The sequence below is a fragment of the Lissotriton helveticus genome, chromosome 3_1, assembly GCF_964261635.1.
Source record: "Lissotriton helveticus chromosome 3_1, aLisHel1.1, whole genome shotgun sequence".
In the NCBI taxonomy this organism is placed as follows: Eukaryota; Metazoa; Chordata; class Amphibia; order Caudata; family Salamandridae; genus Lissotriton; species Lissotriton helveticus.
The window spans coordinates 1977373017-1977397363 of record NC_136061.1 but is presented as its reverse complement, the minus strand read 5'-3'; the positions used below and the strand labels follow the sequence as shown (position 1 = coordinate 1977397363).

Sequence of the window (24347 nt, the reverse complement as noted above, 5' to 3'; positions counted from 1 at the left end):
TTTGGAATACTGTACCTTTGGTATGCTTTGGTTGTAATTGCAGAATTTAAGGTGTATTTTAAAGACCCTACAACCATGGTACATAGATTCAAAACTAGACTCGCGTTTTAGGACTATTCCAGAATGGCATACTGTTTTTCCCTGGATAACAATTCATCATAGAAGCATTATTATCATACCTACACATTTGACGCCTGATTACTATATTTAGATTCACCTGAGAAACCACCTAGCAGAGCAACTTTTATAAACTTTAAGTTTCGATATGTTAAGGCCATTTGTGCCAAGGGCGCAAGGGAACTTTGAAGTGTGCTCAGACTAGCATGTAAAACAATGAAAATTGTATGTTTATATGCAAGTATGTGGTATTTGTACAACATAAATGTAGCCAAAAGGCATCTGTGCACTGTACAGAGTCAAAGACAAAGATACAATAACCAAGTAATTAAAAAAAGAGCAGTATTGGCTCAAACTGACCGCACAGGCGTTTTATATTTTTAATATGTATGCAATAGGATTCAACCTTCAAATTGTCCTACTGCTCCAAAACTATAAACAAAAGTGAAAAATAATATACTACTGGGATTGCTTTTTACTTAAAGTTCACTTAATCAGATATTAATCTAGATTATTCAAACATATGAATTCTTCCTGTAGATCTAATATAATGCAGGAACCATGTTATGATATTCCAAAAAAGATTTTCTTTATTCTTCACAACATCAAATGGCAGCCCAGCCCACGTTTTTCCTCCCGACAAGTGACTTCATTAGGGTTTAGAAATTTCTTATTGCTTCCTTGTGGGCAAGTGTAAGCCATATAGAGGAAGAGGGGTCTGAATAGTGGTATCACCCAAGGTTTATTAAAAATTCCTTGTTGATTCTTCTTGGATAAGTGTAAACCAAAGAAGGGAGAATGCTGAATATCTGTGTCCCCAGTGGGACCTGCCAGGCTAAGCAGAAAGACACTGCCTCCAATGCACACAAAGCCTTCTCATGTACATTGTTTTTCACAATAAACAAGTGATTCAAGTGGTAGTTGGATTTTGAGAATCGAAGTGGTTTGTTACTTTCTTTTGATTTAGCATTGTTTAAATAAATGTGTTTTCTTTTCTTTGTTAAACTAGAGCAAGCTTTGGGCTTTCCTGGTTGATTCAGGAGTGTCATTCTAGATCCTGGGAGCATTGATGCACAAGGCCAATAGCTTTGTGTTTTTTTTCTTTTTTGCATCTAGCCTAATAGTGTCCTGGCCATGAGATTCTGCGCTTGCCAGCCATATATGTAGGGGTGTCATTCGTTATGGCTTTGCAAATGATGCATCTAGTTTTAAATATGCTACAGGATGACAGGGGAGCCAGTAGAGTTCCATGAGGAAAAGGGTTAAGCTGCTTTTTTTTTTGCAACCCTTGACGAGGCATGTTTTGGTGTGAAGGACGTCTTTAAGTAGGGCCATTGTGTATCTAGATGAGAGAAAATAAGGGTCTGAATGGCAGCTCTGAATTTGTTTTCTGGAACAAATAGTTACACTTACTTTAGTAAAGAGAGCTAGTACTAGGCAATCTTGGTTTTCTTTGTAATCTGTTGCATTGGATGAAAGTTGTGGTTTGTGTCCATTCAGGTTAATGTTGTTGAGACAGATTTGTACTAGATGTTGAGTGTGACATTGGCAAATAGTGGATTTCCAAGTGTGGATGAGTTTGTTTTTGAAACATTTGATATCTGGAGCAGAGGAGACGTTTAAGTGGAGTTGTGTGTCATTGGAACACTGGGGAATTTGTATGCTATTTTCGTGAGAAGAGGGCCATGGGGTTCAATGTGGTGGTTGAAGACGGGGGAAACGATGGAACCCTGGGGCTTCCCACAAGAGATAGGGTTCTTCTGAGTCCTGGCAGTAAGTATCCATGTGAATGAGCTGGTGTCAGCGGGATAGAAATGTGGCTAACTAATAAAGGATATTTTCAGTGAATCACATGTAAGAGGTAGGAATGTGGATGATGGTGTGATGATTGGTGGTGTCAAAGGTGGCTAAGAAGTCCAGCAATATCAGGAGATAGGGATGATCGTTATCTGTGGTCAAAAGGGTATTCTTTATTATTTGTAAGGTAGTTGTCACAGTGCTGCACTGTGATCTCAAGCCATAGTTGGTTGACTGATGTGACTGCTTTTTCGATGATCTTGTTGATAAAGGGTAGTTGAGTCATGGGCTAGTAGTTGAATGAATAATTTTGGTCTTGTGTTGTATTCTTCAGAAGAAGGATAACCTAGTTTGTCTTGAGAGAGGCAAGATTGTGTTTTATTTAATGTATGAAGAGAGAATTAACTGTAACCCCTAATCTGGGAGAGATCAAATGGGATCACTGAAATGGATAGTATTGTCACTTGAAAAATAGTAAGAAATTGTGTTGCATAAAACTGATTGTTAAATCTTTAAATATATTTTTGTTTAAATGCGGAAGGATGGAGTAATTCAATCATGTATGTTTAATACTATATTCTATCTAAAATGTGCAGAATTTAGAAAAAGCTATAATTAAATAAAAACAAAAAAGCTGTCTTTAAACTTATTGGTGATCTTCTCTAGTTCTCTAGGTTACATTGGCACTGATTGCTTTCCTCAAGGACTGAGCCAGTTATTTTTGTGTCACTTTCCTGCAGGTTGGTAAACTTGTCAAAGAAGCTGCCTCCAAAAGTAACCTTAAGCGAGTAACTCTGGAGCTCGGCGGGAAAAATCCATGTATTGTATTTGCGGATTCTGATTGTAAGTATTTATAAATTGGGAATGTAACTGGAAAGACATAACTATTAGAAATACGGGACAGCTTTTGACGTGTTATGGAAAGAGTGAGCAAAGAAATCCTAACTTACCTTGGAATATGAGCCCTGTATGGCTTTCTCTTAAATGTTTTGTACAATGTAATTTGTTTATGTTATATCTGTGTCACGTAACTTTGTTTCCGAATTTCATGTCTGTTACTGGGTTGGCAATTAAGTGATGAATTTTAAGGTTGATATGGGCAGCGTACAGAAAAAATCTGTGACACATTTTAAACCTCATATAAAAAACAAAGTTAGTGCACAGTTATGAAATCTAGGTTTAGCTATACTTATTCTTTATTGATTCCTAGATTAGAAGATCACTTCAGGGAACTTGGGAAATAAAATTTACAAAAATTATAAGAAAAAAGAGAGTGTATATAGTGACATCTTATAGAAAATTATCCAGACATTACACAGAGGAAAAGAAGAGATATTGTGGCAGAGTGCCCCACCTTGGTGAAGGTAGAACAGAGGTTTACCCGAGTCTGTGGCTATTTGTGCTATATCAATCATACTTATGATTTGTGTCATAAAAAAACTCATACACTTCACTTGTATGGTGCAGCCCCAGAATATCCTGGGTGAAAACAGTAAACACACTGATAGCGCAAGACTACTGACAAAATACTGATTCACTTAAAAAAACTCTGTAGGTTGTGCAGAATGAATTTCAATTCTATGATACTAATTATATCAAGAGAATTAGGTCATGTTGATTGTAAGTAGATAATGTAACATGTTTTATCATACCAAGCAAAATACAAAGATAATCAGGAATAAAAACAAACTAAATCATTTAAAATCTACATTTTATAAATAGAGAACTAGAAAATATGTAAAGCCCTGATCATAGTATTTGAAAAGTAGGACAGCAGATGTAAGTGGTACAGGATTTAAACCAATTCATGGGAGTATATGTATTCTCAAATTGAAGTGTAATAACAAATAACATTACATATCTACTGGTTTTGAGCTTTTTGTTGTTACCCATCTCAATGGTACTCATTTTATCGACCAGCAGATCTGATGTCAAGTAATAATTGTATAAAAGGTGCCCCTACATTAAAGGGCAGAGGAATGTCAACCATAAATTGGGATTACTAATATTACCCCTGCACCTAAACATGCGAAGCGGAGGTAGAAAGTCAGTTGCACACAAATCTTTTATTAGAACATTATATAATTTAAAAAACTGAAAGAGAGCTGTCTGGGCCTTCTTCATCTCATTTTTGGGACGGTCACAGCTTGCCAAGAGCTTTATCACGCTTTACCTCCATATCTAAAAAAGTTGTAAAATTGGAAAAGAGATCAAGACTCAGCTTTTCCCTCAGTTCAATTGGTTGTTTATGTCATCCACGGCAAATGGGGAAAATGTAAAAATTAAATCCAGTGTAATCCGCGATCCACGTCCTTTCTCTAACAGATTAGTTCAATTTGGACTGAACCCGTACGGGATATTCTTAATCAATCTCTTACACAGGCAATTGTTCCACACTCGATAAAACAAGTGTTAATCTCTATGTTTATCAAAACCTGGGCTCTGATCCTCCAATTTATCTAATTTTCAACACATCTCTTTATTTCCAGTATCAGCCAAAATATAACAGGCTAATGCTGTCACTCAATCAAATTCCTATCATGAAATATGGAATTCCTTACTGAGTCTCCAGATAGTGTCTGTTGTGGCAAGGGAACACGTTGCTTTCAGCAGCTCTCCGTGAACTGCGGATGGGAAAAGATGGCAGTCATGTTAATTCTCTGATTTATTTAGATCTATCACCGGTGTTTCTCTCAGTTGGCCACCGTATTCACAGCACTAAGTAAAGTAAATCAATTTCTCATGGTTGGCCTTAGAGGTCAGCCCTTTCCCCATACCTTTGCAGCATCTGCATTGAGCCTGTGCTATACTGCTCAGCTCCCAGGGTTTCAACTACAACATCAATGCTGATGAAGTTCAGTATCTCCTCTGGTGATAGGTTACAACCAACAGAATCTTGACAACAGTCTAAAAGGGCCATCATGGAATAGCTGGGTGAGTTCTAGATCAAAGTAAACTCAGAAAAAACGGAGGAGTTGATGATGGGTGGAGGTTCTGATGTTTAGTCTGACAACTCCAGTCCTTATGTTATGAGGTCCTGAGTCAGTGAAAGTGGTAAAAACATGGTTTCAAATTCTATCGTGAATTTTACCATGCTCCTCAGATTTCAAAGGGTATCTACTTTTGAATCATTTCCTTGTATAAATCACAGAATGTGATGTCTCATTCTGCAGTACACATCTGGCCATGCTGGCTATCATAGTCTACTGTCTCAGCTACAGGAATGCCCTTTATTTGTGCCTGCCTAATTACCTGATGCTTTGTATTTTTCAAATCTCTGTTTTCTTTAAAGTTTAACAGAAGCATAAGCAAAGACCCATTGGAGGCAACCTTCATAGTCTAGATCTTAAGCATGTAACCTTTATTGTTTAGGTCGGTCCTAGATGAGGTTTGTGGCAATAAATGAAATACAAAATCAAACCAGAAATTCCCCAGCTGCTGGTCCCAAAACCTATGTCACCATAAGGAGACCAACTCTACATTACCTATATCTAATCTAATCATGTAGTTCCTCTTCTCTCATAGAACCCGCTGTCAAGTGAACTGCCTCGACAGCTTGTGTGCCCTCCATTTATTCTGAAAGCTGAGTTTGTTTTCTTCAATCAAAGAAACCCATGGCTCTCCATCATGGTGGGAGCAGTGTGTTCAGCAAACCACAACACATTATTACTTCGTATACTAGTTTCCATTTGGTCTCGAATTGCATGTGTGTGCCTTCCATGTTACTGTTCAACCGCTCCATCACTAACATGTTCTGAATCTTACAGTGCCATTGGGAGATTAGTGGAATGTCTACTTTCTTCCAATTTAATTCTATAGTTAACTTTGCTGGCCCCATGCCTAGGATGACCACGTGCGATTCCCACTTGCACATTGCCTGTAAGTTGTGAGGCTTGAGGCGCAATGGCTGCCTTGTTTAAAGCTGCACAGAACAATGTTGCAGTAATGGGTTGAGTAGTCCTGAAAGTCAGTTACGGTAAGTGCACCAGCTCCCAATTAAGACTAGAATAATCTTTAAGGAACTTGCTACTCTTCATAAATCTGTTTACGACAATTCACCCAACCTAATCCATAGTTGGTGTCAGCTCTTCATACTGCTAGACCTCTTAGGTCTTCTTGATGGCTTCTTCTTAAAATCTGGTGCTTTAAGAAACTCCTCTTGGGCCCAGTGGGGTTCTCTCCCTATCCACTTTTGATCAATGACAAATCTGGTAAAATTTCAGAAAAACAATAAAACTTTTTTTTACATTTAACAGAGATACCAAGACTTCCAACAGTCACTTTTCCCTTTAGCCCCATGAACGCTAGCGGGTGAACATAATAAAGGAAGACTGCCTCTTAGACTGACTGGGATTTGATATAATTCTGAGTGCTCCTGCTAATGCTACAGGTGTCATTAGTAGAACCTAAGCAGCCAATGGATGTGAGGAAAGACCAACCCCAATATATTTGTGCAGAGGGGAGTGGGGGTGGGGGGGACTTCCCCGAGGCTGCTGGCAATGGTGTAGTATAGGCCACTGGAGTCCCTCTGGTGCAGCATAGCTCTCCCATACCGTTCTCTTCTTTAGCTAATGGCCTTTACTGAGCTCCTGGAATTTCAGGGGGCCTCACCACATCAACTTCTATACAGAAAATGAAAGTGATGAAAGTTGTTGCGTGGCTTTTCCTGCCCTTGTAAATATGGCTGTTTAACACACAGCACTTTGCGTGAATGGGGTGTTCCATGGGTGTTGCTGTGGGTGTTCCCACGCAACACCCATGGAACGAGACACATTTCCAGATTTACGAGGAGTCCTAAATCTGGAAATACGTCTAAATACTACGCCACCCCAGGGGAGGTGGAGGGAGGCTCAACAAGGAGAAATATATTCATTTCTCCTCGTTTTTGTTTAATGTTTCTATGCATGCTGCATTCTGCAGCACACATTGAAAGAGGAAATTACCTCTTATGATTGTTTTTGCTCAGGAAGGATTCCCTTCCTGCACATAAACAATCACGGAAAGAATGCTGTTTTTCAACTTCTATGTGTGCTAATGCAGCACATATATAAGTTGAAAAAACGCATTTCAGATTGTTTTCGTGCAGGAAGGGAACCCTTCCTGCACAAAAACAATTTCCCCACGACGCAGACATCATTGCACCATGGTGCAAGGTTACCTGCGTCGGCGCATGGCAGCAGTTTGTGCGCCAGAGCAGTCGGAAGCACAGAGATGCGACATATTGTTGTAAATATGTTGCATCGCTGTGATTTCCAAACTAATACAGCACAGCACAGAAAAATTACTAGCTGCACCGTGCTGTGCTCGTTTATTGTAAAGCTGCCCCTAGGATTCTAAATCATTTGCAGCTGGAGGAGCAGTTGGTACTTGTAGAAGCTATGCATATCTACTATCATTGCCCTCCATTCCCTCATTTCCTCTCTCTGCTAGCTTGTTTGCTGTCTCAAACTGCCTACCTGGCAGCAAGAACTTGTTCCTAATGCTCAAATAAAAGGATTTCCCATGTTGAGTGCAGCGGTTTCGTATTGGCCAAAATCAAATTCTTTTGAGTATGCAAAGAGCTCAGGAATAAATTAAGGGCTTGGTTTAGAGTTTGGCAGAAGCGTTTCTCTGTCACAAATGTGATGGATATTCAGTCTGCCTGATATAAAGTATATTATATCCAAATGCACTTTTTATATAGCGGATATCCATCACGTCTTTGACAGAGTAACCCGTCCACCAAATTCTAAATCAGGCCTTAAATTCTTTATTGAGGTAATTAGCTAAACCCATATTAATTCATGGCATTAGACAAAAAATAGAAAAATGCATAAAATATGACAAAGACCCAGTCTTCATCCACAAGTTAAAACAATTAGTCACAGTGCAGTCCAAGGCAAAAAACTGCATGGTGGCAACTAAAATTGATGTCCTTATTACCAGGATCTTAACAACGTATTGATTCTCATCTTATCCTGATAGACTCCATGAATTTAGCGATCTTGCTAAATAGTTGCAAATCAAAACAATTCAAACAAAGCTGTAGGTATCTTGGCAAGTGTGGAGGCCCATTCCTTTTAATGATGACTACAAATACAATATGCCTTCCTTTCTGGTGGGTAAGTAACAGCATTTGACATACAATAGTTAGGCATTATTATCCAAGAGGGTGGATACATTGAGGCAATTATTGACAGAATTAGGGTCTTACTCCACCCTGATCAATAACTACCAACGAGGGCCCTCCCTATCGGATTATAGTGCTATTGTCAATCAGACTCTTAAAATTTGGGGTGAAATTCACAACATTGTTTGTTAGATGGTGTGTTTTTCATGATACTATTTATGTGAAAGTTTATATGAAGCATAACTGTTGGATTTTCTTTTGATGAAATGCATTGTAATGAATGCTTAGTTTTCAGGGTCACTAAAGGGTGCATAAAAAAAGGGTGAGAACCATCCTTGAGAGAAAATACATTTCCCTGTAAATTATGGTTAGTGCTCCAGGAGCTGCAATTAGGAGACATTTTCTATACATTTTCAACTTGCTTCCTCGTCCACGTGAAAAATACGTTTGACACATTGAGTAAAACATGTATGTCCAACAGCAGCAGCCGCCTGTCAGGTGATTCCTTAGTATTCAATTGCAGCTTCACCACAGAGTACTAGTGAACATCTAGAAAGCTGGCACTTTATATTCATGACAAATGTGAGGCACATCTCCATAACATGCGGTTTAAATCGTTTCCTGTGACGATAGTCATAAATTAACACAACGGTGGAATTAATTTCTTCATAGAAAGAATGGTTTGTCCTCTTGAAAGCTAAAATGAGGGCACTTCTTCTGCAAATTCACACATACCTTGCTCAATCAGTGTTCTACTTTAGATTCACCACAGAGTGAATATAGTCTATATTCATGTCAAAAGTTAAGCACTCCAGAGTGTCAAGTTGCTGGAATAGAAACTTTTAATTTGAAGCCTTGCATATGAAGCACGTTGCAGTAAATGTGCTTTAAGGGGTTAATTTATATGTGAAATTAGATATTTGAAAGGAAATGGGATTGAGCAGGGGCTGTTAGTCACTTATTACATAGTCTTTTTTTAAAGGTCTGAAAATCTGTTAATGGGGAAGGGTCCTGCATAACTCCAGCATTATCTTCCCACATCTCTTTCCTCAGACTGTCGTCTATCAACTAACTTAATACAGCCTTAATTTTAAAATAGTAACATTTTTGGTAGACATAGGTGTTGCTTGATCTTCCATTTACATTAATATGAATAGAATTTGAAGTGAAGGAAGGTATTTGTAGACAGATCACATATTCACAATTATTATATTTGTGTTGCTATGGGAAGTAGGTTGGCCAAATGAGTTGCTGTTTGGAATTTTTTAAGATTTCTCATATCTCTTTGTCAGTAGTTGCATCACCCTGCATGAATATGTTCCAGCTTCAATGTAACCAAAGATTAAAAGAAATGTGTATATATTTAGCCTTCGGCAAATGAAAGCGAATGATTGTAAAGCTATCTTCCCTGGCATCATGCCTCCTGCTGCAGGCTCATTCTGTTAGCTCTCAAACAAACTCTCAAATTCTAAATTAGGACTCTGTGATCTCACAAGCTGTCGTTAGAGGAGAAAGAAGGTGTAATGATATGTGGGCTGATACTGAAATTAGATGTGTCTAAGGTACTAGCTATGAATCTCCTTAGGGAATATCAACTGCCTAGTACCAATCGAGAATCAACACTTTGCAGGTGTACAGTTGAATGATTTCCAATCTCCTTTACATCATCACATAGATGACATCCTATGTCCGCTCCCTTGTTCTTGTAAGATTGATGAATTCACATAGGTAAAAAAAAAACCTCAGGGTAAACTCACGTGGTCAGTTTTCAGCCTCCCTAATATTGAACTTACTAAAAAATGTACCTGAAAAAAGCAAAAGCTCTCCCAGCCACCACTGCTAGGACAATCAATATTTGCAGGAGATTTTCGACCTGAACTTCTCCAAGATGAGAAAATGAAAACCTTCTTTTTTAATATATCAGTCTCCTCAGTGAGAGCTGTATGATTTATATATGTATGAAAAATTATTTTTAGCAATGGATTATTTAAGATAATGCTATTTGAATTAATATTTTCCTAGAAGAACTACTATAGGAGCCCCGCCCCTCTCAGTCCTCTAAAATGTATTACAAATAGTAATTGGAAGCGCCCTGAACTACAAGGTCCTCTATTGGCCACAACACCGCACTTTGTACCAAGTGTTTTTCGCCCACTGCTGGCCCCCTATGATTCAGTTCATAATTAGCATTCCTCACCTGCTATTAAATCGCATTTGCAAAACATGGCTGTAAAAAGATATTAATTCAATGCTGGTGCAAAACAGGCAAAAGTTGAGAGGGTAACTTTTCCCAGGCTTGAAAAGAAGACCTAGTTATGATCAGCTACCACATGTTTAGTTTTAAATCTGTTTTTATTGGCAGAATGCAAGGCAAACAGGACAATGTCGCCTAAAACACAGTGGGCCGGCTAGTATTGGTCAGCTCATGTTGGCACGACAAAGATGGAGGTACCATCCCACTAATAATTAACACAGCATGTTGCCTACAACCGAAAAGGGCCGGCCGCGTATAAAAAGGAGGGAGGACATCAGACCACTCGTACTGCGAGTGGGTAGTCGTGCAGACTACCGAGCGAAGGGTTCAGGGGCGACAGTCAGCCAACCGCCTGTGGTTGATAGAAACTTAAGGGTATTCCGCTTGTAAACAAAGAATAGAAAACAAAAGGAAAAGACAAAATCCCATCCCTCACCCTCCCTCCCCAGTGAGCAAAAACAAAGAAAGGATATGGGTCAGCCTATGCGCCCTATGCGTCGTGAGACTCCAGGATGCAACAGGGATGTAGGAGTCCAGTGACATGCAACCTTACTGAGCAATAGCTGTGTCCTCTGGGATTCACTTCAAGATTCGGAGATAGCTAGGGCAGGTCAGTTCCCGGAATTCAGTGGAGAGGATGGTTATGAAGGGGGCCCAGGTCTTGGCGTAGTTTTTGCCCTTTCTCAAAGCCACCATTGAGAGTCTCTCCATTCCCAAAAGACTACAGAGTTGAAGCAGCCAGTATCACCCGGTGAGCAGCATTTAATGCAAGTGCCATCTGTCTCCCTCTAGTAGATCTAGTAGATCGCCGGTGAAAGGTCAGTGCATTGGGTAAGCCAAAGAGAGTGTAAGCCGGGAGCCTGGGAATGTATGTGTTAAAAGCCTCATCAATATCATCCAAGATTCTCTCCCAGTAATGTGTACGCTTTGAGCAGTGCCATAGCAGATGGAGTATTCTTTCAGGGCCACTGCATCCCCGCCAACAAAGGCCATCACAGCGGGATTGCCACTTGGCTAGTCGGTCGGGGGTGTAGTACCAAATATGACGCAATTTTGAAAGCCGTTTCGGGATGGCCCATGGAATATGCTGTGTGGTGAGTCCTATAGAAGACATCCTCCCATTCCTTGTCAGACAATGTGCGCTCCAGTTCTGCCTCCCATCATTTCTGCCCACTGTGCGGGCTTTCGGAATGGCCCTTTTGAGAAAGGAGTATATTTCAGAGATATGTCTCTGATCGTCCATCTTATCAATTAGCCATTACTCAAACCGCCTCATCGGTCGTAGTGCTAGGCGGCGCGTCATGGCCCCGGAGATCCAGTGCGTCATTTGGGAGTGTAGAAAGAGATCAGCGCTGGGGAGATTATAGTCCATCTGCAGCTCCTTAAAGGGAATGAGACCTTAAAGATCAAACAGGTGCCCTAGGCGCTTACAACCCCCCCTCCAACCAGCGTGCAGCAAGCTTATTGTCCATCCCCGGTGTGAAGGCAGGGTTTGAGAAAATCGGGTCAGGGGTGAGGGGAATGTAGTTAAGTTGGCCTGCTGAGAAACCCTGTCCCATGTGAGCATTGTGGGGCATGTGACCGGCGAGGAATAGAGTCCCCAGGCAGTGGCCCGCCACCCTTTGGTCCATGAAGACCCAGTACTTCTCTGTCATGGGATGATTCCACTCCACAAGATATCGTAAGAGTGAAGCTTGGAAGCAGAGGGTAATGTTAGGGAAGGCGAGACCCCCCTTCCTTCTTGGGGCGCTGAAGCAGAGTCTTCTGCAACCGAGGCAAAATTCGGCCCCAGACGAAGCACTCGACCGCTGTCTAAATGTGGCGCAGCGCATGAGGCAGGGGCTCCAGGGGTAGAGCCCGCGGCAGCACATTCATTTTAACGGCAGACAATCTTCCAAACCAAGTCAGGGGTAGGTGCTTCCAGCGGGCCAGGTCTGCGCGAATGTGAGCTAAAAGGGTCGCGTAGTCCACCTCTGCTGTTTTAGCGAGGCTTTTGTGGAGGCCCAATCCAAGGTATGTAATACCATCCGACACCCAGTCAAAGGCGAAGCGAGTCCGAAGGACGTCGACCGTTGGCTGGCCTGCGGTAAGGTTAAGTACCTGAGACCCCTACATGTTAGTTTTAAAGCCAGAAACTGGCTGAAAGTCCGTGAATCATCCACAATAGCCGACAGGGAGGTCAAGGGGTGCGCTACCAAGAAAATGACATAATCTGCATAAAGGCTAATGAGATGGTGATCTAGCCCGAATGGGATACCTTGTGCCAAAGGTTTGTCTCATAGCCTTTGAGCCAGGGTCTCCATATAAAAGGCAAAAAGCAAAGGGGAGAGGGGGCAAGTCTGCCTCGTCCCCCGCCCCACTGCGAAGTTATCCGAGAGTAAGCCATTGACCCGGACCGCTGCCATCGGAGCACTATAAATGCTTGCTACCCAGTTCCAAAACCGGGGTCCCAAACCAAACCGCTCACGAGTAGCGAATAGATATGGCCAGTGCACATAGTTGAAAGCCTTTTCTGCGTCGACCGCTAGCAGGAGGGCTTCCTCTTTGGACCGCTGCACCTTATCAATTAAGTGGCAGATACGTTTGGTGTTGGCACCACATTGTCTTCCCGGGATGAAGCCCGACTGGTCCGGGTCAACCAGACCTAGCATTCGGGAATTCAGCCTGTGCGTCAAGATGCTTGAGAACAGATTTGCGTCTATATTCAACAGGGAGATCGGTCGAGAAGGACTGCAAAGTTCTGGATCCTTCCCCGGTTTGGGGATGACCGAGATAGAGGCCTGTAGCATAGAGGCTGTGAGGGACCCTGTGTCAGCGTAGGAATTAAACAGAGGGGTGAGTAGCGGGGCGAGTTCTACGCAGTAGGTTTTATAAAAGAGAGCGCTAAAGCCATCCGGCCCTGGGGCCTTCAGGACATTCAGCTGGGCGATAGCCGAGATCACTTTGTCAATGCGGATCGGAGTTTCTAGGGCCTCGGCTTCACCTTCCGGAACAGGGGTTACCGCTGCACCCCGCAGGTACTAACTAGGGTCGGGCAACAAGGAGGAGTCTGCAACGTAAAGAGTTTGGTAGAATGATCAAAAGGCAGACAATATACCAGTATCGTCCGCAATCGTCTGTCCACCCTCACCCCGAAGCATTTTGATAGATTGCGCCTCTTGCTGGCTGCGCAATCTATTAAATCTAACATGTGGCCACCCTTATTAGAGCCGACAAAGTATTTGTGCTTCAAGTGGACCACCACATGTTCAGCCCAATCAAGATCCAAACGCCGAAGCTGGAGGCGTTCTCTTTCCAGCTGCCGCCATATTCTGGGAGCACCAGTACATTTTGAATAGCTTCCAATTCTCTAACGGTCGCTTGGAGTTCTGCACGCTTGGACTGCCTGATCTTGTTCTAGTAGTCCGCCTTGGAAATAAAAGCCCCCCTCACACCATCTTAAGTGCCTCCCACACCGAAGAGAGTCTCGTAAAGCCCTCATCGTTAGTTGCTAAGTAGTCTGTCAAACAACACCTGACTTCGTCCACCACGTCCAGGGACCGAAATAGTGAGTCTTGTAATCGCCAGTGTGAAGTGGGGGAAGATTGCGCAGAAGGAAGGCACAGAGTCAGAGTAATGTTTGCATGATCAGACAGGGAGCGGGCCTCCATAGTGGAGCCTGTGATATAGGTCCAAGCGGCGGGAGTAACAAGGAAACGATCCAGATGGGCATAAGTCTTATGTGCCGCGGAGTAATAAGAAAAGTCCTGCTCGTCAGGGTGCAAGCAGCGTCAAGCATTCTTTATTCTGATATCGTGCAGCCAGTCGCCTCCTCCCACCGACAAAGCACCCGCACTCCCTGTCAGTGAGCCAGAGCGAGCTAACCTAGCATCCATCACTAAATTGAGGTCTCCCCCCACCACCACCATAGGATCGGGAGTGTTCAGCACAGGCATCCAGCATGAACCTCTAAGATCTGTCATTAGAGGAGTAAATGGAGGCTACAGTGCTGAAAGAGGAACCCAAGCGGAAGCGCAATGCCAGTAGGGACCCCTTAATCCCAGCGACAGGCCCCACCACTGCACCTCTTAAGTGTTTGGAAAACAGGATATTCACCCCTCCCCGCTTACTGTTCCAGGAGGACCAAAACTGGAAGGGGAAGTGACCATGGCGCATGCAGTATGTGTCACTATGGAGCAAATGGGTTTCTCGAAGAAGACAAATATCACCACCAGAATTCTCAAGCAGAGAAAGGACCGCTTTCCGTTTAGTGGGGTTGTTAAGACCTCGAGCGTTGAAGCTAACTACCTTGAGTTCCATTCATGAAGGAAGACGCCGATTAGGCTACTATGGGGCCTCAGACGACACAGTGGAGGTAGGGTACGAAGAGGGGCTCCGAAGAGGAGGGAGACCAACAACACCAGACAGGGGTGCGTGTGAGAGAAAAAAGGCTCACTGGGGAGAGAACCCACCATATCCCCCCCAAAAAAAACAACCCCAAAACAACACAACAATAATCATTACAAACATATAAGGACCAACCCAATGCAGGTCTGCACAGGAACCAAATGAAGAGCAACCTTACAGTGCGGAAATGATGAAAGTTCGTCAGTATGACACAGTTCGGGGATAATGTGTCTGCTTAAGTCCATGAGAGCTAGGAAGCAGCAGCCCTCCAGCCCAGCCGCAGTAAGGTTCCCAGAGGTGAGCTAAGCATTAGCATCAGGTGGGAGACAAATGGGCGGGACTGCCAGTAAGTGAGGCCAAAACATCCTCCCTTTTTTTTTCGCCATTGCTGCTGCATCTGGTCTGTGAGACGGAGAGGAGGACTTGCCCACTAGCTGCCAGCGGCCAGGTCTGGCACCACCGGCGATGGCCGCAGCTAGATGGTGGGATAAATCTGGAGGAGGAAGGCCCAGAAGGTCAGCGGCCTCCCGTAGCAATTGCAGTTGGTGCAACTTGCCCTCATATTTAAAGAAAATGCTAAAAGGGATGCCCCCAAGTATAGGGAATCCCCTTCTCTCTCAGGTGTTGGGTGATCAGACGAAATTCCCTCCGTTTAAGCAGGGTGACAGCGGACAGATCCTGAAAAAGCAGCAGGGAGTATCCTCAAAACTGCAGAGGGTGTGTGTCCCTGGCTTTGGGGAGAATGAGTTAATTCAGCTGGAAGTTGTGCACACATGCTAGGATGTCCGTCCGGTGGCGGGCCAGCGCTTCGGCTGGGCGGACCCACACGGTGAACCCTGTCGACCTGTACCTCGGTGATGTGCTCCAGTCCTAGAATGTGGTGGAAGAGGGCCTAGACAAATTTCCCAATGTCGCCCTTGTTTCACTCCTCGGATGCGTCTATTATTGCGATGGGCGCGGTTCTCCAAGTCCTCCGCCGCCCCTGGAGCTCAATGTGCTGTTCTTTGAGGAGAAATATTTCTTGTTGCATCATCTCCATTTCTCGTGTTCCTCCAACGTTGCCACTCGTTCCCCAATCTCTAAGACATCGCGCCGCACCTCCCGCAGGTCCCCCCCAGCAGGTCCGTGAGTTCCTGAAGATCCTCATTGAGCGCTGAGAAGAGCAACATCATAAATTCCTTCGTGGCTGGTGCATCCCCTCCGTCCAGCTGCCCTGTCGTCACCTCCACACCCTGACCCGCGGCCTTAGACTGCAGCATGTCCTTCACGGAGCGATCCTTCATGGGCCGTACACTCGCCATGTGGGCCTGTGTGGTGCTTGCCTCTGGCCGTTGGGCCCCTCCAGGCGGATCAGCCATCCCCTCACTACAGGGCCAAACACCCCTCCATCACTGGTGAAGCTCAGAATATGGGGAACACGCTGCTGGGCCAATGATCATTATTCTGCCGGTCAGGGGGGCTCGAGAGCTTTGCAGGCCGCTCACCAGTGCCGCCCACCGTGTCCACAGAAGACTCCCACGGGAAGAGGATGCAGTCAACCGTTCCGCGTGTTTTGTGGACAAGTGTGGGCCCTCGTCTTGGTAACTCCTCCGCCCGATGACCCGCAGGCCCCAGGCGCTCTCACTCTGCTCCAAGATTGCTGGCACTATCGTTCTGTCTCTGGCTGCCAGGCAAAGTGCAGGCCCCGGGGTATGCCTCCACAGCCCGCTCACCAGGTCGCATGCTGGGCCGGTCCCGTGCCGAAGCGAGATCCGCGACTGACGATGGGAGAGCTGCCTGGGGGGCGATGCACACTGGATCACTGGGCGGCTTCCACTGTGATGCTGCTGCGTCCCGTCATCACAGCCGAAGGGGCTTCGCTTGCTGAGTGCTGGCCGCCACAGAGCGCGGCCCTCCAAAAGACTGTGGCGTTGCTATGCTACGCCGCACCGCAGTCCTCAGTTCCGTGCAGCCACGTGGTCTCTGCCTGTGCCTGCAAGGGTTGCGACCCTCGTCCGGCTGCCCCCAGGCCTTAGCAGGGCTTCGCTCGCGTCTCCCGCTCATTAGAACGGCGGATGGGATGCGATAACAATGCTTATAGGAGCGGCGGGCCGGAGAGACTGCGAAACACGTCCTATGCGACCGCCATCTTGGACACGCCCCCCCGCTGCAGCATGTTTAAAGAGAAATATGATCTGATGAACCAAACAAATTACACTCTGCTACATGGATTAATGTAAGCTACATATTTAGCTGAGTGAACATATAAAAAAGATGACTCCACATGATGGGCTCTAAGATATGAAATGACATGTAGAGGTAACTATTAAGTAGATGCCCTAGGTGAAGCAGGGGCAAGCTGGAATCAAGCACTCGGGAAGTAGGTGTATGCATAGTATTGGCAGCACGTCTCTTTACATTTAACAGTTATGAAGGAAAGGTGGATGAAATTGCAAAATTATGCATTTGTGAAAAGTGCGTGATTTTTTAATACGTTAGTATACAAATGCGCACTATGTGAAATGCAGTTGGCTGATATCTTGTGATAAAAATGAATGGAAATTGATGTCATGAATACAAAAGTCATCCAATGTACCGATAGTAGGCTAGTTTGAGCAGAAAATGATTGACAGCGGCGGCACACGTATATGTTTTAGTGCTTTTAAAGAATATCCTTTAAGTCAGCCCCTACTTGAGGTTGGGGTTGAGCATAAAAAAGATAAAGGTGGGTTGCAAATTGTATGATAGACTTAAAGTGAAATAATATAGTTCTCCGGCTACATGTATGGCGCATCACACTCGTACTAACACAAGCAGTGTGATCTATTTTCAGTGGAACAAGCAGTGGAATGTGCTCACCAGGGAGCCTTCTTCAACCAAGGGCAGTGCTGCACCGCAGCCTCCAGAGTCTTTGTGGAAGAGAAGATCTACCATGAATTCGTCAAGCGCAGCGTTGACTTTGCCAAGAAGCGGCTTCTAGGAGATCCGCTGGATGCCAAAACTGAGCAAGGTCCCCAGGTAACTTAATTGTAGCTGCAGAAATGTATGTTCATGCATTGATTTGGGTAGGTTCTTGCCTAGCGGCTGTTGCTGATAAAGCTGTGTTGATACAAAAAATAGATCCTTGTATTCTAACTGTTTTGGGTCATGAGCATCCTTTTCGTAAAACTTATTTAGAAAGGAAGTTCTTGATGTAAATGCAGCAGGCCTAGAACCCAACATCAGCATTACTATATTTTTATTTCTATCCTTTCGATTAGTAAGGGGATACCCACTTGTAAGCACTTAAAATGTAATTGGGAATAACAAGGGCAAAGAGAAACAATAGTCTGTTCACATTTACACTGCGGGTTATGAAGGACCCCAACTTCAGTTCTTAATTTCAGACCAAAGTCATGTCTGTATAGCACCCATGAATACATAACTGTGTGTGCAAACCATGTAATAGGCCGTAATAGCCTATTGGCTAATCACATTGTTTACTTCTGGCTTATTTTGCCATTTGGAGCTTTCTGTGTGACACTTGCTGCAAATAAAAGTAGAAAAAAAAAACAAATACTGACCAATGTTGTTGCCAATCACCCAGCATATAAAAAGGCATACAACTAAAGCACTTCTAATAAACAAGAAGAACGAGCTAAATGTAATCTCAAAAGACCAGCATTCTGTTAGTCACGAAAGTTATCTCCCTAAAGGTAAACCCACTAGGTTTTTAGAAGAAACCTCACCCACCAACCTAGTTGGTGACATGAATCATCATTGGTTCCCACCTAGGAGGCCAAGTGCCTCCTAGATGTGCTGACGCCTGACAGCGGAGCAGGATTTTTGGGGTGAATGGGTGAATAAAGTGAGTGTAAACTTTAAAACTGCCTCCAGTATACTTAGTCAAATCAAAGAAAAAAATTACATCAGAGTTCCTGGGGCAGGATTTACATCAAAGGAGGATGTGGAAGAGAAATAAATATCTCACACATTCCAAGGTGAAAAGGTCTAATTGTTTCAGCCAATCATACCAGGTAGCTTTCTTCAGGACCAGTGCAGCCAGGGCCTGAACAGACCCAAAGCAGGTGTAGTGTACGCACACACACACTAAGGTGTGCGTAAGTGAAAGCCAAAACTGAGTTTGCCTTTTTCTGGGAAAGAAACTCCTGACCCGCAGGCCACAGCAGATGTTTTCTTTGAGCATTTAACTTACTGGATAAAGAATGTTCTTTTGAGAGGTGCCACAATGACCTACAGACCTCCCAGACACACAAGCCTAGTCTAAACATCTTTCACTGTCTTCAAATCAGTAAAACGGCTCTTCAGGGACAGTAAACTCTTTACTTACAGAGCTATGAGTCTCCAACACTGTGTCACCAGGCGCTACATAATGAAACAAAGTATGAATAGCAGTAACATTGCACCAATTATGTTTTGACTGCATTATCTGCCCCTTGTGCCTTGCAGATCGACAAAGCACAGTTTGATAAAGTGCTGGAGCTGATTGAAAGCGGGAAGAGAGAAGGCGCCAAGCTGGAATGTGGGGGCTCCGCCCTGACCGAGAGAGGGCTCTTCATCAAGCCCACCGTCTTCTCCGAGGTGACAGACGGTATGCGGATCGCCAGAGAAGAGGTACCAGCCGCAGAAGCCAACTCTTGTCCTCGTTGTGTGAATTTTGTGCATTGTTATCATTGGCCCTGTGTGTTAGCACAAGGAGGACATGTGTTCTTCTTGTGTGAGCACAGACTGCTAAAGTACTCCTTAGATGTCACGTTTCATAGTCTATGACCACGGTCTGAATTCTCCAGGAATAAACAAAAATCTCCATTTCAAAACTTGATCTTCAGATGAAAATGCTTGGCTGCCTGGCGTGGAGCCAGCTGACGTCTAGATGAAGATACATCACACCAGTTGAGTACAGAGAACTCACGCCCTAAGCCCTAGAAAAATAACCACTCGGACATCAGTCTAAATGTTTTGATCAGCGTGACTTGCTTTTCCAAGCATATAGTAAACTCATAGCAGGGAGGAACTCGGAAGGCTTCGGGAACGGTCAACAAGTTCACACAACACTTGGGCTGTGTCTGGGAACAGCACGGTGTCCTTCGGCAGCTGAAAGCATTTAGCGTCAGGGGTTGGTCTGCGGGTCAACCAAGCACCTCTGCCGTGCTCGCTGGAGGTGCCAGGCTCTGTAGGTGGTCGATCCAGACTCCTGGGACCCCTGCTGGGTCAATTCCATGCCAATTATTCCGACAGAGGCCCTAGGATTCCCTGGTTCTGGTGCCCCACGATTCCAAGCAATCTAAATCTAATGGTGTGGCACTGCGGCAGTATGTGACATGTTGTACTCACTGTTCTAAATCTATTCAGTTCTCACTCGAATCCTCTGCTCCAGAACCACAGTCATTCCGACTGTATTGGCCTCAAGCTAGACATGTCTAGGTTGCCCAGATTACCTACAATTCCAGTACTAAGGACATGAGAACAAAACAGCACCACAGCACACCAAAACAGGGATCAAACTCTTTTGACTATTATACTCCCTTCCCACCCCTTGATGCTGTATGAAGCTGCACCAAAGTACAGAATTGCTGTATGAAAATCCCCCCAAAAACAAAAAATGTATATGAACTCGTGTGGCTGATGAACAGCACTTTAAGTGAAAGGGCACAAATTGAAACATTTTTTTTCTATGTGCAAAATCATGCCACATTTCGCCTCCTGGGTCTTTTAAAAGGGAAAACGCCCAGATATTGCCAGGGTCACCCAGAACTTACATAACTGCATGAACACTTTTGTGAATTAAAAGTGAACACTATAAACACAGTGCCTAGTGAATGCCAAAGTGTCCTTTCTGACCGTTGAAGTCTTACCGGCATTTAAATCTGTTCGGGAAATTTTTAGGTTGAGTGGCTCTCTTCCAAACTCGGTTTCTCCATCAGATCCCCAAGTCAACAACTTCATAAACAGTTTGCTCATTATTTTCAGAGAAAATATAACTTGTAAAATAATACATAGACTATTAAATCTCATAGTGACCAGCAGGTCATCAAACAACAGGTTAAAGTATCTAAGAACAAATTGGCCAGACTTGGGAACCATGCAGCCTCGGCTCAAAAGCTCAAATCAGCCCCTCTCCCTTAACCTCCAGGCACACTCACTCTCTTTCCATTCATCCATTCTCTCTCACTCTTTATTTCCTCTCTCTTGTTTCCCAATCTGATCACGTCCTCTCTACTTTGCCCCTACTTTCCTCCTTTTCCCTCTCTTGAAGCCTCCCCCTGCCTGCTGTGATTAGTCTATGGGAGGTGGGGAAAGGGACAGAGGCACCAGAAGCGGCTCCTGCCCTAAAAGCCAGACTCCAGCCTGTGTCTTGGCCCAATATCCTGTGTAGTGTCCTTCTCTGGTCAATGTAGTTCATAATCTGTGATTCAGATAAATCATGACCTATGGTTGCAGAATGCAAGCGCTCGGCTCTTGTTTTGCATTGGTCATAACCGACACATTTTGCATGTATTAGCAAGTATTGGCATGTATTAGCAAGTCTAGGTTGGCCTTAGGTGCCTTTATGTATTAACTCTACACCACTGCTCAAAATACACAAGGCTGATCTCACAGCTGGTGCTTCTTTCCTTACTGATCACTTTCAATGCCATATACCAACTTGTTCCATGCAGTCAATGGCAGAATGTCTTCTAGTGACCCCACAGTTCAGGACATTCTTTGTGAAGAGTTGTGCTTTGTCAGGATACCATTCGGTTGAATAATCCTGCTTGTTACCTTGAAAGAAGATTATTGGCCCAATCCAAAAAGCTATCTGTTGGTAGTTGTTTCTTACTCCCAATGAAGATGTTTCGGAAGCCTGAATTTTCAGGAATAAGACACGCTTCCTTATTTTTCAGTCTATATTTTCGGAAATTGCCGAAAACCTGGATATTATCCACTTTTGTTGATCAACCAGTCAGCCCCACGAAGTCAATACCAGCCCAATACTTTTTTTACTGTAAAACCATAGCAATACAACAAAAAGTACAGTTGTAAGATTTATGGCCAGATCTATGCTGTCTTAGATCGTTCTACTCTAATAACGCATTAAGATACGCACCACGATGAAAAGATGTGTCGATGGGCAGTTTGCAAGCTTTGATGAAACAGTAGAAAAAATATCCAATGAATGTTCACACACCTAAGCTGCTATTTTGTTATCAAGTTTTCACAATTACAGTATGCCTATACAATGCATTGAATAAACATGTTCCTTCCATCATTTTCTGTTTATTCTGATTTTATTATATTCAGATTTTTGGACCCGTGCAATCAATATTGAAGTTTAAAAGTATAGAAGAAGTCATCAAAAGAGCCAACAGTACAGAATATGGCCTCACAGCAGCAGTGTTCACCAAAAGTCTAGACAAAGCAATGACAATCGCATCTTCTATGCAGTCCGGGACAGTCTGGTGAGTACGTAATCTTTTGCTGCAAATAGTTGAGAATCTATGTCGCCCATGCAGGGAGTCACAGCTCATTCAATACCCTGATAACAAACGGATGAACGTGACCCATCCCAAGACAACTTCTACTCCATGAAAACCGTGGAGGACTAAATCCAATGTCCAGAAACGCGAAGGATACAGTGCTGTCGGCTGCCCAGGTATAGAGTTGTAAGGATGAGCTTGGAGTCAGCAGAGAGGGGTGGTTTTAGCTCATTATTCACAGCCTTAGTAGCAAGGGCCCTTCCCACCTGTCTCTACTCCCTCATGCAATCTACTTAACATCTATGGAATGCGCAGTCTCTGAGGTTGAACTCTTCTCTTGAGGGGTTTTAACAGATACAACGTGAGAAATCACCATACTAGCACTATTGTTGCTGCTGCTGCTGCTGATGATGATGATGATGCTGATAGAATTCAATACTTTCCTTCAAATCTTCCTAGAGCGCATTTCACACAAAATTAACCACCTGTTACAGTTGGGCGTCCCATGTGAGTGCCTCAGAAGGATGAACTATAGTCAATCTGACCTGCACTAGGACCCGACACTGACAATTTCCCAAATCTGATCTTTCCAAACAACATAATCAGATTGACCATGACCTTCAGAGTACTGGCAAACAGCATCTTAACACCATGTCTAGAAGTAATTCATGGCATATTGTGGTATCGGAACACCTAACTCAAATGTACACTCGGTGCAGACCAGATTGCTGCAGTCTGCTGTCTTCATTCCATCTTTCTTGGTGTGGTACCAGCACTGATTTGCATATGGTTGGTCCTTGTCGGCAATGGCATAGACGAGCTAAAAATAATGGAATCCCGCACAGCCCAGAGAGATTGCTAGTGACTGAGATTAATTCAAGTGTCCAATCACTTTTTTTGGCTGTTCAAGTTTCTGTGAGCATACTGTGACATGTATGGATGCTCCTCAGGCATGAGAGTGCTCCTTCCTCCAAAATACATACAATGTGAACAAATAACGCTTATAGCAACTGACTTCACAGCCACATATTTCCTGTAGATTTCTACTTTGAACACCACAGATAATGCTGATGATCCCCATCCCATTAGTAAAGAATGATGTATCTAAGCCGAGGTCTCCAGAGAAAGAGTTGTTGTTCCATCCACTTGGTCTTTGTGTAAACTTCTTAAAAAGTTATTTTAACAAGATTATTGTCTTATCTGTGATTGTGCCTCTATTTGGAGCTGGAATCTTTACTACCCTCACTGCTGATCAGCTAATGATTTACATAAGTTCTAGACCGCCCTTTATTATTGCTCTCTTAAGAGAGAAATCTGCGTAATATTACTCAGAACTCCAACTTGGAGCTTATTCCTTCATGAAAGGTCAACTATATTCTTCTTATAATTTTGTTCTCTAAGTTTTAGCGTCTCGTCCTAGGTGCAATGTAATAGTTAAGGGCGCACAAGAAATAATGTTCGTTTCTTACAGTAATTTTCCCTACCTTGTATCTCCTGTTCTTCAGTCTGTGTCAGCTCTTCTCTGCAACTATTGCCTCTTCTTTCTTCCATCCTTCCCCCGTTCTATGCGCTTCACTCTCCCGCTGTTGATGTTTTATACCTTTATGACACCAATTCCTGATTCTTAACTACCTGATTCTCTAAATGCTTTCTTCACTGATGAAGACTCTTTTATATTTTTCGTGTGTTCTAATCCTGCCCTCTTAATGCTCACAGGCCCCTAAGTGTTGCCCACGTTCTTCTGAGAACTCTGATCATGACATTTGTCAAAGTTCTCTCGACTTACCATTTGTCAATTGTATCAGATTTGAATGTTCAATACGAATTGTTTTGCATTTCTAAAGTAGACTGTCAATGTTTTGACTTACCGTTAAAACATGATTCAGTAAAAAATAGAGCTTTATTCATTTCTCTGCAAAGTCGTTTTAATTTTGCAGCGCTATACAAAACTGTAAGTAAATAAACGGGATGTATGACATTACAACGCATGCTTTTACATTGCATGCCTTTACAACGCTGTTTTTACAACGCATGCCTTTACAACGCATAGTGCTTTGGGGCGCTGGATAGTGAATAGTTTAATTCACTATTCCAACTCCAGTCCCCGTGGATAGTAGGGAAGGTGTTGGATAGTAAATTAAACCTATTCCCTATCCTAGAGCGCCCCCCAGCGCAATGCATTGTAATGGTTTGCGTTGTAAAAGTTGCGTTGTAAAGGCACTGCGTGGTAAAAGTTGCGTTGTAAAGG

The 24347-nt window shown here is 43.6% G+C and overlaps 1 protein-coding gene across 1 annotated transcript in view; it reads left to right on the top strand.

Moving 5' to 3' along the window:
- ALDH1A3 (aldehyde dehydrogenase 1 family member A3) overlaps positions 1-24347 on the top strand; it is a 292251-nt gene that overhangs the window by 212816 nt on the left and 55088 nt on the right. The window contains exons 8-11 of the mRNA XM_078684080.1: positions 2655-2757; positions 17476-17660; positions 19092-19256; positions 21924-22081. Of these exons, the coding sequence (XP_078540206.1) occupies positions 2655-2757; positions 17476-17660; positions 19092-19256; positions 21924-22081 (611 nt within the window). The remainder of the gene's footprint in view (positions 1-2654; positions 2758-17475; positions 17661-19091; positions 19257-21923; positions 22082-24347) is intronic.